The 13,422-nt window shown below is 38.0% G+C and overlaps 1 protein-coding gene across 8 annotated transcripts in view; it reads right to left on the bottom strand.

Moving 5' to 3' along the window:
* WDSUB1 (WD repeat, sterile alpha motif and U-box domain containing 1) overlaps nt 1-12,114 on the bottom strand; it is a 68,605-nt gene extending 56,491 nt beyond the window's left edge. Inside the window, exons 1-4 of one of the 8 annotated variants that reach the window (XM_089916025.1) lie at nt 12,010-12,108; nt 9,273-9,694; nt 7,242-7,426; nt 3,189-3,281 (exon numbers count right to left, since the gene is read on the bottom strand). In XM_089916025.1, coding sequence (XP_089772151.1) covers nt 3,189-3,281; nt 7,242-7,426; nt 9,273-9,670 — 676 coding nt within the window. In that variant the 5' untranslated portion in view covers nt 9,671-9,694; nt 12,010-12,108. The other 7 variants (XM_089916026.1, XM_089916023.1, XM_089916022.1 and 4 more) reach the window with 7 other exon arrangements.
* Nucleotides 12,115-13,422: the final 1,308 nt, after the last annotated feature.

Below are 13,422 nucleotides of genomic sequence, written 5' to 3'. Positions count from 1 at the left end.
ACTAAATTTCCACAAAAGAAACGTATTTATTACTTCGTAATAGCAGACCCTTCTCTATACACTAGCATAATGACAAAGATTCTCTCCCTGACCGAACTCTACCCAGGCTCTTCTGAGATGCCTCCTGGACTAGGCCTTGACCTTGGCCTACAAAGACTTTAACACAGTTTCTAAGAGTTCAAGGTTGCATCCCTAGGATGACCCTACCCCCCTTATAAAGTGCCTGCCTGGGAAAACTCAGGGCTGCCAAAAGAATTTACGTTTATTCCAGCCAACACCTGGAGATAGAGCTCCTGTCTCCCCGGCTCTGTGAGAGGGGAGGAGCCTAACTTCCATAAGTGCCAGTTACAAACTCACATGCGTTTCACATGGACCAATTCCTCACTTCTTGCTTTTTGTAATTTTTTCACTTCCTGGATGCTACGGAGCCCCCATTTACCCCTGCTTTATTCCCTCATTCTCCCTTTAAAATACATAGTCACCTCTGTATAAACTGAAGTTGAGCTCAGTTCATGCTGGACGCTTGCAATAGTATATTACTGATTAAAATCTATTGCAATAGTATATTAAAATCCTTCCTTACCGCTTTAACTAGTGTTCAGCTTTGTTTATCTCTGGCAATAATTTTATAAACAATGAAATATAACTCATGATTTAGCTAAAGCTTATTAGGTAACAAATAATAAAATAAGAATATTTTTGGGCATCTGAAGCAAGATGGCCAACTGACCATATAATTTCAGAGTTCCCATTAAAATGATAATGAAGGAATTAATAAAGATATAAATTCACATCAATGAAGAGAAGGGGAAGGGGGGCATCAGGAAATGAGAAACTGAAACCAATTTTGGAAAGGCAGATGCAAATTAATTGACGAGATTATATATAGAGAACAGCTTGGGGTGTAAAATGAGGGGGCTACAGCAAAGAAGTAAGCTAATCTTCCCTAGAAAACCCCAAAAGACTTAGGACTATTAACAGAAAACCCCAAAGGACAACTATTAAAAGCCAAGGAAAAAGAAAGTCAGAGATACAGATACAGACCTGAAAACAGAAAAATTAACTTTAAGTCTGTTTATAAAACAATATCTACCTCCCATCCCTCCCTGACCCCACCCATAGTATGCTGCATGAAAGCTAGATGCTTCTCCCCAGGATGAAGGAAAACAATGACTGCCTGGGGAGCTCGATGGCAGCTCCAGGGCAACACAGACACCCACATTCTCTAAATCTCCAACCCTTCCACACTAAGGGCCAATAGTCCACCTTCTTATCCTAAAGAGAAGCCAGCAAATACAAACAACCACCACGTGCACAGAGCTTTTAAACTTCTTCTTGTTGTTTAATTCTTGAAAGTAAATGGAATACTAAGGATCATGAGGCATTTGAAGAAGGTAATCATATGAAAGAGAAAGATCAGGGTAAACAAAAAAGGGCCCAAGAGCAAACAAAGTTCATCAGGAAACAGAAGGGAACTTAAAGCCAAAACAAAAAGCCTCTAATTGGTATCCTGAGAGTTTAGAGAGGATCTTGCATTAAATGGAGGACACTAGGAAAAAGAAACAAAAAAGATAAGCATTTGGAAATTGAAAATATTATTGATGGGATTAAAAAATTCAAAAAAGGTTAAAAGATAGAGCTAAGGAATTTTTTCCTAAGATAGAAAAAATGATAAAGAGATAAATGTGGGGGAAAAATAGACACAGGGAATCAAGTCAGGAGGTCCAACACTCAACTAATGGGAGTTATAAAAAGAGAAGTAGAGAAGAATTACAATAAATTAATACTGTATACCAAAAATGAAAGACATAAGTTTCCTGACTGACGAGTCACCTGAAAGAATAGTACAATGCATGGGGGAAAGACCCACACATGCTCAAAAAACAATAACTACAATGAACAAATTTAAAATGTGGTGGTACATTTCTCCCAAGAAGATATACAGATTGCCAACAAATACATGAAAGGATGCTCAACATCACTAGTCATTAGAGAAATGCAAATCAAAACTACAATGAGGTATCACCTCACACCCGTCAGAATGGCCATCATCAAAAAACCTACAAACAATAAATGCTAAAGAGGGTGTGGAGAAAAGGGAACCCTCTTGCACTGCTGGAGGGAATGTAAATTGATACAGCCACTATGGAGAACAGTAGGGAGGTTCCTTAAAAAACTAAAAATAGAACTACCATAGGACCCAGAAATCCCACTACTGGGCACATACCCTGAGAAAACCATAATTCAAAAAGAGTCATGTACCACAATGTTCACTGCAGCGCTATTTACAATAGGCAGGACATGGAAGCAACCTAAGTGTCCATCGACAGATGAATGGGTAAAGAAGATGTGGCACATGTATATAATGGAATATTATTCACCCATAAAGAAACGAAATTGAGTTATTTGTAGTGAGGTGGATGGACCTGGAGTCTGTCATACAGAGTGAAGTAAGTCAGAAAGAGAAAAACAAATACCGTATGCTAACACATATATATGGAATCTAAAAAAAACAAAAAAATGGTTCTGAAGAACCTAGGGGCAGGACAGGAATAAAGACACAGACATAGAAAATGGACTTGAGGACACGGGGTGGGGGGAGGGCAACCTGAGATGAAGCGAGAGAGTGGCACTGACATATATACACTACCAAATGTAAAACAGATAGCTAGTGGGAAGCAGTCGCATAGCACAGGGAGATCAGCTTGGTGTTTTGTGACCACATAGAGGGGTGGGATAGGAAAGGTGGGAGGGAGATGCAAGAGGGAGGGGTTATGGGGATATATGTATACATACAGCTGATTCACTTTGTTATACAGCAGAAACTAACACAACATTGTGAAGCAATGATACCTCAATAAAGATGTTAAAAAATAAATAAAAAATAAAATGTGGTGGTGTAAACAGGATTTGGAGAAACTCTGAAAACCATCAAAAAAATTGAAAACAGAAAAAGGAGGAATGTGTGAGCAGGAATGTGTGTAGTGGTAGTGGTGAGGTCATAATCAGTAGTGTGCATATAATTTCTAAATCATGTATATGTATTACTTTGACTAAAAGTTCTTAAAATATATTTTTATAATCACTTTTACATATCCAGAGTTCTTTAGTGAAAAAGATTAAGTAAAATATAAATTTTACCTGAATCACAAAAAATCATTTTAGAGAACTACTAGTTGAATACATACCTAAGGTATGGGTAAAGGAAATAACCCAAATTTTGATCTGGCAATCCTGACCACATGATGCCAGTCGAAAGAACTGAAGACCTTGTTCTCCACCTAAAAATATAAATTTGTTACAAATAAATACACAAGAATTGATAAAACATTTAAACCAAAAAATTTTCAATTTCTTAACTCAGATCTGTTAATTCTATTCATTTAACCCACATTCACAAGCAATATTAATTATATTAATTAATTTATACCATATAACGAAATGTTGGTTAAAGAATTTCTTTTAAGCAAGGTACTTCAAAGGATTATGACTTTAGCCCCTGAAGTTGCGACAACAAAATACCTTTTTATTTCCCTTCCACTAAGGATATAATTCAATGTTGCAAGGGCCAATATTGAGCCATGAAGCCTAGGGCACCCTCCAACCCAATTTTAGAGTCTATGAGGTTAGCACTGATGGAAAAAATTAGGAAGAAAAGTCAGTTATGAGATGAGTGTTAAATGCTTAATTGCTCCCAACTTAACTTTTTTAGGATATGTTCACTTAAAAGCTTAGTCTTAATTCACATGGAATGAGACTGTTTCCCCATTTGATTTAATCAAGAAAAAGACTAGAATTACATAAATCCAAAACAACATCAATTCAGTCTAATAGATTTGGTGGAAAATATTACACAAATCAGGGAAAGTAATCAGTTAAATTTGGTGTTACAAAAAAACCGCTAGTTATGCTTACTTAGATACTTTCAGTGTATCATTATCTACCCACTAGATAAGTTCCTAAATATTGTGGGTAATGTAAATATTGGTATCACCAACTCAATTTTATATGAATTCCACCTAATATCACAGGTCAAAGGAAATTTCAGCACTCATATGCAGTAAGACACAATTAAGAAACCTATTACCCATCTTAAGATTGCACTCCTGGACTTCCCTGGTGGCACAGTGGTTAGGAATCCGCCTGCTAATGCAGGGGACACGGGTTCGAGCCCTGGTCCAGGAAAATCCCACATGCCGCGGAGCAACTAAGCCCGTGAGCCACAACTACTGAGCCTGCATGCCACAACTACTGAAGCCTGCGTGCCTAGAGCCCGTGCTCAGCAACAAGAGAAGCTAACACAGTGAGAAGCCCGTGCACTGCAACAAAGAGTAGCCCCCGCTCACCGCAACTAGAGAAAGCTTGTGTGCAGCAACAAAGGCCCAACGCGGCCAAAATAAATAAATAAATTAAAAAAAAAAAGATTGCACTCCTGTTTTGTAAATATTTAGTATATGGCATTTAATTTATACACCTGGGTATGTAAAATAAATGCTTCCTATGGACTCCCTCTGTTTTGTTGAAAGTACATATGATTTATTAACATAAAACAAATTAAAATTTCTTTTTCACTGAAAGTTTTTCTAACTGCATGGGACTTCCACACGTCAACAGCATTTTTGTTTTTGTAGCACAGGTTCAGCCAAACAGCATCCTTTCTCAGAGATCTTGATGGATGTAAGCAATTCCTAATAATCATTAAATCTTTTTAAGGCAAAACAGTTTACCCAAAAATGGCTGAGAGTAAAATATTTAAGTACTAGACTCAGTTAAGAGAACTTTTTTTCCTATTGTTTCTAGACTAAATAAGATCCTTAAGTTAATTCAGAAGTTTCTTTCAGTAGTAAGAATTCATCTACAACAATGTAAAATTATAAAGCTTAAAATATGCCTATCCTTGAGATCCAAATATAATATTTAAAAATAAACTTTTCTTCAGGAAAAATATTTAAATTGTAATAATCTAATCCAAACTGTCTTTTCACTTAAAAACTGGAGAGAACTGAACATTCATCCTCCAGCACAAACAGTATTATTTTTCCTTATTTGAGCAAAATGTCACACAGACAGAAGATTCAATATGTCATAAGTATTTACAGATATTAACAAATACCAAATTAAACAAGTTAAAAATTACATACTTTGTCTTTTAAGAAAATACATAGTTACCACAAATTCCTATAATAATCATTTATTGGTTTATACGCTTTAAAGCATATATTGATCTGTTTCAGGGAATTTACACATAAGGTTAATATCTATTTTAACAGAAATTGAACTAAAGAAAGTACAGAAGGGACATATTAGAAGTATATTGAGAAATATACTCTACAGGCAGGGTAGGGATGTGACTATTAAACTTATTTTAGAATCTCACCAAATTTTCTGCCTAGTTTAGTGAACCTTTCCAGGACCCATGAGCTGCAACCCCTCTAAAGATAGAACAAGGATGTCCTTAGTTTTACTCTAATATCACTATAAAAATGGTATTTTAATTGAAAATCTTTTTTTTCAGGTAACTTAGAATCAAAAAGGAAACCTAAATCTCCCTATGTTTTTGTAACTCATTAAAGATTCACTGAGTGCCTGTAAGATTTTGGAGAAGGTCTCACAGAATGGAAGAAATGGTTCTTGTCTGTTACAAGCTGGTCTTCTTAGAATAAAACAGCATAAAACAATATATTAAAAGAATAAATTATCATAAGTAAATTAGGTAGGAAGTTTAATATAAAAATGGGTTCATGAAAAGAAAATCTGTTAATCTGCTATATGATACTAAAAGGCTGAGAAAACAAAAACAAGAAATTTCAGCAAATCAATCTTATTCATCAGTCTGCATTTCAAGGCCTATTATATTCCGAGCACTGTAAATAAAACAGACCCAGGCCCTGCCCTATGGAGCTTACAATCTAACAGGAAAAACACCATTAAACACAATCCATATAAATAACTATATAATTAAAGCCTGTGATACTTCACTAAGTCCTATTTTAAAAGAAAAATAAAGCGTGCAAATAAAGACTGTATCAAAATACTTTAGACTGTGTGCAGGAGGTAAGAGAAGGGGAAACTCACCTGAAGTGATTTTTTTTTTTTTTTTTTTTTTACCTGAAAGCTAAAGGATGACTAATAGTGAACCAGGTGAAGGGTCCACATGTAAAACCCTTGGAAAAATCTTAAGAGACATTCAAGGAATGAAAGGAGGCCAGTGTGGCAAGAGAATGCATGAAGCCAAGTGTGACTTGGGATGAGGCAGGGAAACAGAATATGAAGGTACTTACAGGCTTTGTGTTTGGGATTTGGTATTTTATCTTACCTTAATCATATTTTAATATGCCATTGATGGTTTTGAAATAGGGGAGTGCCAAAGCCATCCTGCTACTGGACCTGAGCTGTCCGATAAGGTAGTAACTCGCCACACATGGCTACTGAACAGTTGAAGTGTGACTACTACAAATTGAGATGTGACATAATATGCACACTAGATTTCGAAGACCTCATACCAAAATATAGTAAAATATCTTACTGATATTTTACTATCAATTATTGAAATAATATTTTAGATATATAGGGTAAAATATGTTAAAATTAATTTCACCTGCTACTAGAAAATTTTAAATTTGCATACGTAGCTCACATTATATTGCTATGGGCCAGCACTGGTCGGGCAATAAGACTGGAGCAGCCAAAAGCAGAGCTTCATCCTAACACAGGAGATGAAAATAAAAGAAGACAACTTCCCAATTCACTGTATTTATTTAAAACCAAGAGTCTATATTCAGGAGTTTTTGTTTCTTCTTTTTTTGAAAACTAACTGTATTGTCAAATGCTTTATAAATTTATGTTTTGAAAGATTAAATTAGTAAACGGAAAATGAAACCTGTTTCCAATTTTTACACTTCACATTTCCATTTGAATATCAATATACAATATTTCAAAAATCACAGTAAAACCAACAGGGTTAAGGCCTCTACATTACCGTACTCAAGGAATCCAGATCTACTGCACCAAGTTGAGTCAGCCCCTACATATTTTCCCAAAGATCCTGATTTTCCCTAAACAATATTTGTGATTTCATTTTGATCAAAAAAGATAAAGGAGAAGGATGATTCCTTGAAAGGAATGAATTAAAAGGGCTTGTTGTTTTACTAATGATGAAGTGAAAATAAGTAAAAGAATGAAAAGTCACATACAAATTGCAAATGGGAATTACTAGTGCTTACAAGAGTAAAATAACTAACCAGAAACTGGCTGTGAAGAAAAATCGCAGCAGGTAATTCCAAGATCATGTGCTTTTTCACTATGCAGACACCTCATTTTATCATCCCACACTGTTAAATCTCCACACGAGGAGCCAGTGACAAAGAAGTTTCCATTAGGAGAAAATGCACAGGCCACCAAGGAGCCATCCTTAACACTAGCACATCTGAAATAAAAGCAAAAGAAAAGGGAATTTTCATTTCAGAGAATCTTTTACTTTACATTACAATCTCTAACAGCAGCTTGATATACTAAAAAGAGGATAAATGGCTATCACAGAACTAGAGATAAAAGGAAGTAGATGCCTAGAGAAATAAAATATCATTTATGTGCTTGCTAAAAGTAAGAGGATTTAAACATTATCTTAACCAAACCAAAGTCGACAATACCTTCATACTTTTCCATATGGCAAGTCAGTAGGAACATGTTAAAATCTACAAAGCTTAACAAAAAAAGCAATAACAACCAACAATATCAACTACAGTCACATTTTTTTTTTAAAGATATAACTTTTTGATTGAAAAACATGTTACTGGGGTCAAAAGTACTTTCAACTTTTGTATTAAAATCACCTAGAGGGCTTCCCTGGTGGCGCAGTGGTTGAGAGTCCGCCTGCAGATGCAGGGGACACGGGTTCGTGCCCCGGTCTGGGAAGATCCCACGTGCCGCGGAGCGGCTGGGCCTGTGAGCCACGGCCGCTGGGCCTGCGCGTCCGGAGCCAGTGCTCCGCAACGGGAGAGGCTGCAACAGTGAGAGGCCCGCGTACCGCAAAAAATAAATAAAAAATAAAAATAAAAAATCACCTAGAAACAACAAACAGCAAAATCACCCAGGAACTTTCATCCCATCTTCAAATACCAATTCTTTATGTAAAGAAAATGCTGTGAACAAGTTAAAATTATCTAGGGAAGATTAGGAAGCACTGGCCTAACAATATTAATTATTTTCTCAATTAGGAAAAACTGGTAAAACCCCAACAATTAGTGCAGTGTCCTAGCCAGTGCTTAAATCTACTGCAGTGTACCATTTTTATATCATTAATTACATACATTAGAGAAATAATGCTAGGGAGGCAGAATCTATCACCCAATAAGTGAAAAAGATTCGTTAGCTGACAGCTGTATTTCATTCACACAAAATAACTTAAAGGCATTTCATTCTTCTTGTGCTTTCTCTTTAAACTGTTTATTAACACCACTTAAATCACATCACTTTCTTCAATCCAAAGACCCAAATCTAAATGAGTAACAGTTGTTTACCAGCTACCATTTGTGCTCTGAGTGATGCTGGGTGGTAGGGAGAAAGGAAGGTACATTAAGCTATTTTAATTGGTAACACTTGAAAGTTTACAGTTTTTAATGTACTTAATGTCACGTTAAAATGTTTGATGTTATATATATTTCACCACACTATAAATACATACAAGTGCATGGTTTTAATGTTGGTGAGTTGCAACACAACATTACCAGTGTAAATTAATTGATGTATTTTTATCCAAAAGGAGATTTTTTAAGTGATTTTTTTTTTTTAAAGAAATGATAACACAACACCATGCTGACCACAAGGTTCCTTCTTCTGGGCTTGCTCAGCCAGAATCCTAGTCAGGAGAGAGCTGTGTAGGTGAGATTTACCTACATTACTTTATTATTGAGAACACCTGAGCCACGAGTGACAAAAATAAAGCCTAAAATTACTAAATTTTATTCAAAAGACTATTGTGGGGTTTTTTTTTGGCCGAACTCTTACCCAAAAAATCCATGAAAGTCTAACAAGATTAATCTTATTTTACAAAAGAGAGACTGGAAATTTAAAACACTCAGAGCCAAGCAAATCTACTTCAAGAATCATGTTTTTATGACCTTCAGAAGATAGGTCAAAATACTTTTCCTTGTGATGTCTAAAAATTATCTGCTTCTTAACGTCATCAAAATATTCTGCCTTTTTTTTTCTCTTCTTTTTTTTGTGGACCTGTTAATAGAGTTAAAAACGGAAAGCCGTTTAAATATTCCTACCTATATAACTTGTATGACTGTGCATTCCACAAAACAACAGTTCCATCAGCTGCCCCTGATACCAAACAAGTGGAGTCTGGGGAAAACCGGCAAACCCTCACGGGGCTACCACTGGGCTGTTCCAACACTGCCAAAGTCTGTCCGTTTTGAGTATCCCATAAGACAGTGGTACCATCTGTTGAACATGAAGCCAAAATATGTCCTGAAGCGGAGAAACAGCAGCAGTGGACAGTATACGTGTGAAACGTCAATGGAGAGTGTGGCAATTCACTAAAGTCACTCAGGGAGTACAGGCGAACTGTTTTGTCCAAGGAGCAAGTGGCCAAGAGGGAAGAGGAGAAGGCACAGCAGTTGACATCATCATCATGATCCGCTAACGTGTGAATTAGTTTCACCATGTTCTTTATTTGAAGTAAAATATCCTGCAATTTTTAGACAGATAAAGGTTACTTCATCCTAGGAATCAAATAAACGCAACTCAAATCAATGTAAAAGAGCCAAAATCAATTAACTTGCCCGATGAAAGCTCCTACATTCACATTTTTAAAAGACAATATATTATACCGGGGGTTAGAATAATTTGGAGAGAAATAAAACATTTTAAGACTATAACCTCTGATGACTATCACAATCACCAGTGCTATACCAATAAAATTCCATAACTCCTGAAAAGGAACCTAGTCAAATAACTTCAAACTGATTTGACACTGAACATCCAGAACCTTGGGTATTTATTTCACCTTTGAAGACTTTCCCTTAACTAACTGCTACTCAACACTGCCTCATTCCACATCAGCTAATCTCAGCTTAAAAAGATTTTTCACTACTTAACAAACTCTGCTGCTCCTTCCACAGGACGGAGCCAAGGCTATTGCTCTGCCTTTAAGATGCAGAATTATATAGTTCACTCATAAAAAAGGAACAAAAGGTTTCATTCACAATTTAAGTGGCAGTGTTGAAAGCTATCATGTCATGGTTTGTCATCTTTTCTGACAAAGAATAAAAAGATATAAAAGATTTGAGATGAAGAGTCAATGTAATAAATCAAGGAAACCAAAAAGAAAGAGTGGCGAAAAATGGACTTAGCTGGTCTGCACCTAAGAACAAATTTACAAATTTAGAATAAAATCCAAACTCCTCACCAAGACTTACAAAACCCTACATGGTCTGTCTCTTGCTTGCCTACTTCTCAGACCTCAACTCCTTCCACTTTCCCTCACCCTCCCTCTTTCCAGCCTCCCTGGTCAAAAGGATTACACCTAAGATCTTCATAAAGTGGTTTTCTTATGCGTATCCCCTGCTTTTGGGATCTAATTTTACATTTCGATTTCAATTTCAGTGTCCTTCCTCAGAGAGAGTTTCCCAGTCTAAAGTAGCCCCTCTACAGGCTAGCACATCGCCCTATTTTAATCCTCAGTGTAGCAATTACCACCCTCTGACCTATTTATTACTTATTTGTCTCCCCTCACTAGAAGATAAGCACAAACCAACAAAGATCGGGTCTGTTTCGCTCATTTCTGTATCCACAACATGTAAAACGTAAAACAGTATCGGCACCTAATGTGGTCAAATAAATATTTGCTGAATTAACATTTTCCCCCAAATCCAGTTCTAGGCTTTAAACATTATATGTGAATATAATACAAAATGATTGGATAACTAAAAATAAAGCTACTAATACTAAAAAAAAAAAGAAAAAGAAAAAAATCTGACAGTGGAAAAATGGTGTAGAACGAGGCAATAATCAGCCCTGAAGGGACAGGTGTAACTTCGAAATGTAAAATTCATAATACCTTGTTCTAGTATTATTTACAGAAATCTTTCCAAATAAATGGAGCGAGCCTTTTCCAACATTTATCTTATCCCAAAAGTTCAGCCTCTTTTTTCAAACAAACTTCAATGAAGTCTAAAAAACCAACCAACCAACCAACCAACCACCAAAAACCCTGGTAGATTACCGCCTAAGGTATTGCACTGGAAACAAACGCCATCAGGAGGTGCTTTCTGGGGAACTCCCAAATCCCAACTGTGCAAGTGCACACGGGTAATTTTCCAAACAAACTTCCTCACCCTTGTGGCGCTCGGCTCCCTTTCCAGTTCGAGGCCCTCGAGTCGCAAGGACAGAGACGCAGTCAGCTGAACTCTTTGTTTTGAAACGCGCTCTCAAGTCTACCCCTACCTGGTGTGGTAGTCCACTTAAACCTCAGCCTTCAAGCCGAACACTCAATTTCCGTTCATATCCCGGATCAACTCGCCAGTGTGAACACACGCATACCCATCTAATTCAAGGCAAACCCGAAATGTGCCAAGAATCCTCCAACATAAAGCTCGAGACCTACTCCCACTGCGCCCACGCGGGGACCAAGGATTTGCCCAACTCTGAGAGCCAACCAGGCCCCAGCGGACCGAGCGACCCGCGGCAGGAGCGCGGCCGGCGGGGAGCAGGGCCTTCCGGGGCGCGGGGACCTGCGCTCGGGCTGGGTTGGAGGGGTGGAAGCCAGCTGGGGCTTTCACGCCCCGCCGGGAGGCGCCGCCCGGCTCCCAGACTGAGGCCGCAAAACCGTGCATCGCTCTGGTCAAGGTCTCAGCAGGTCCCTGTCGCGCGCTTAGAACCTGACGCCGAGAAACGGAGGGTTTAGACACCTCGAGCGGGGAAGCTCGGCGGGCTGACCCCCGTCAAGGTCCCCTACCTGCCTCCGCCGCTGTTAAACTGGCCCATGAGCACCGCCCCTTTCACCTCCAAGACCCACGACAGCGGGAATCAGCGTTCAGATGCCGGTGAGTGGCGCAGGGTACGTGACGCGCAAGTGAGGCGGGCGGGGCCGGCGCCGGCGGACTTCCTAAAGCAAAAGGAAGGCCCCGCCCCCCCGGGAGGCGGCCTGCGCCGCGGCGCATGCGCGCCCTTCCGCTTTCTAATGAAGAGGTTACTAAAACCTGGCTCTAGGATTAAAATGAGTCCGGATTTGGGAAGAACCTTTAGTTGAAATTTTTTTCTGGTTGCGGAAGCTGAGGTCTCAAGGTCTAGCGAGTGCCTGAAATGTGATTTTAAAGGGGGCATTATACAATGCCCCCTTTAACTCTCCAGTTACTACAACTCAAAGTTTTTGAGCCTCCTTCCTCTGCTGTATTTCTTTATCCTGCTCTGTCTATTCTGTGACCTTCCTGATTGGTCTTTTCTGTTTAGGCCAGCTCTGACCTCAGTGGTTCATGACTTCTCCCATCGCCTTTGTGCTCAGGTTACCCAAATCTGTCTTTCCAGGGCAGGCTGCTGGAAAGGATATCCTGCTATCACCTGAACCCGATGTGCATTTCTTACAGCGTTTCAGAGCGCCTCCTAAGCTCACGTGGAGCTTACACCGTGGTTTTCACGTGTAATTGATTACAAACTGGTTTTGCCAGTCCCTTTTGAGATTAAAAAATTGACCAGAAAAAGTTCCTAGGCGTGCTAACACTTACGAACTAAGTGCACATCACAGTATTGAACCATGTTCAGATTAAAATCAAAGGTACAAAGAGTTTTCTTCAGTGAGGAAACATTAAAAAATTACAAACCTGAGGAAACCAAAGTCACATAGTTGAAGAGTAATAACCTAAAATACTCAAATTTAAACATGAAATTGAGATTCGCTGAAGATTTGTAATGAAAAAGACAAAGGGAAAAGAGGAGATCAAAATTCATGATTTTGAGATGTTCCTGTGATTTTTAAATTGATTAACGAGTGCATTATGACTGACACTTTGAAACCTGATTACAGGCCAAAGTACTGCCAAAACAGTATTTTTCTAAAAGTAACTTTTTGATTGTATAAATAACAGAGCTCTCTCTAGGAAATATAGAAACTATAAAGAAAAACAACTAATAATCACACCACTCAAAAATAAGCCACTCAGATATAACATTTACTTTCAGTCTTTCATGAATAATAATATCAATAATTTTACAAAAGGACGTGCAAACTACCTTTTTCAACTTAAACTTGTATCCTGAGCATTTTCCATGTCTAAAATTTCTCAGTAGTGTAATTACTGTTTCTGCCTAATCGTCCACAGCCCCAGAAACATACCATAATTTACTTAACATTTTCCCAGTTGTTTCAATATTTTTGTGCTTATTATAGATAATACTGGATTCAATGACATTGTACATAAA

This window comes from Delphinapterus leucas, chromosome 8, assembly GCF_059928025.1.
Source record: "Delphinapterus leucas isolate spDelLeu-1000000601 "Yukka" chromosome 8, BTC_Dleu_Yukka2, whole genome shotgun sequence".
Classification (NCBI taxonomy): domain Eukaryota; kingdom Metazoa; phylum Chordata; class Mammalia; order Artiodactyla; family Monodontidae; genus Delphinapterus; species Delphinapterus leucas.
Note: the sequence above shows the minus strand (reverse complement) of the source record. Positions and strands in the feature narration are given on the sequence as shown.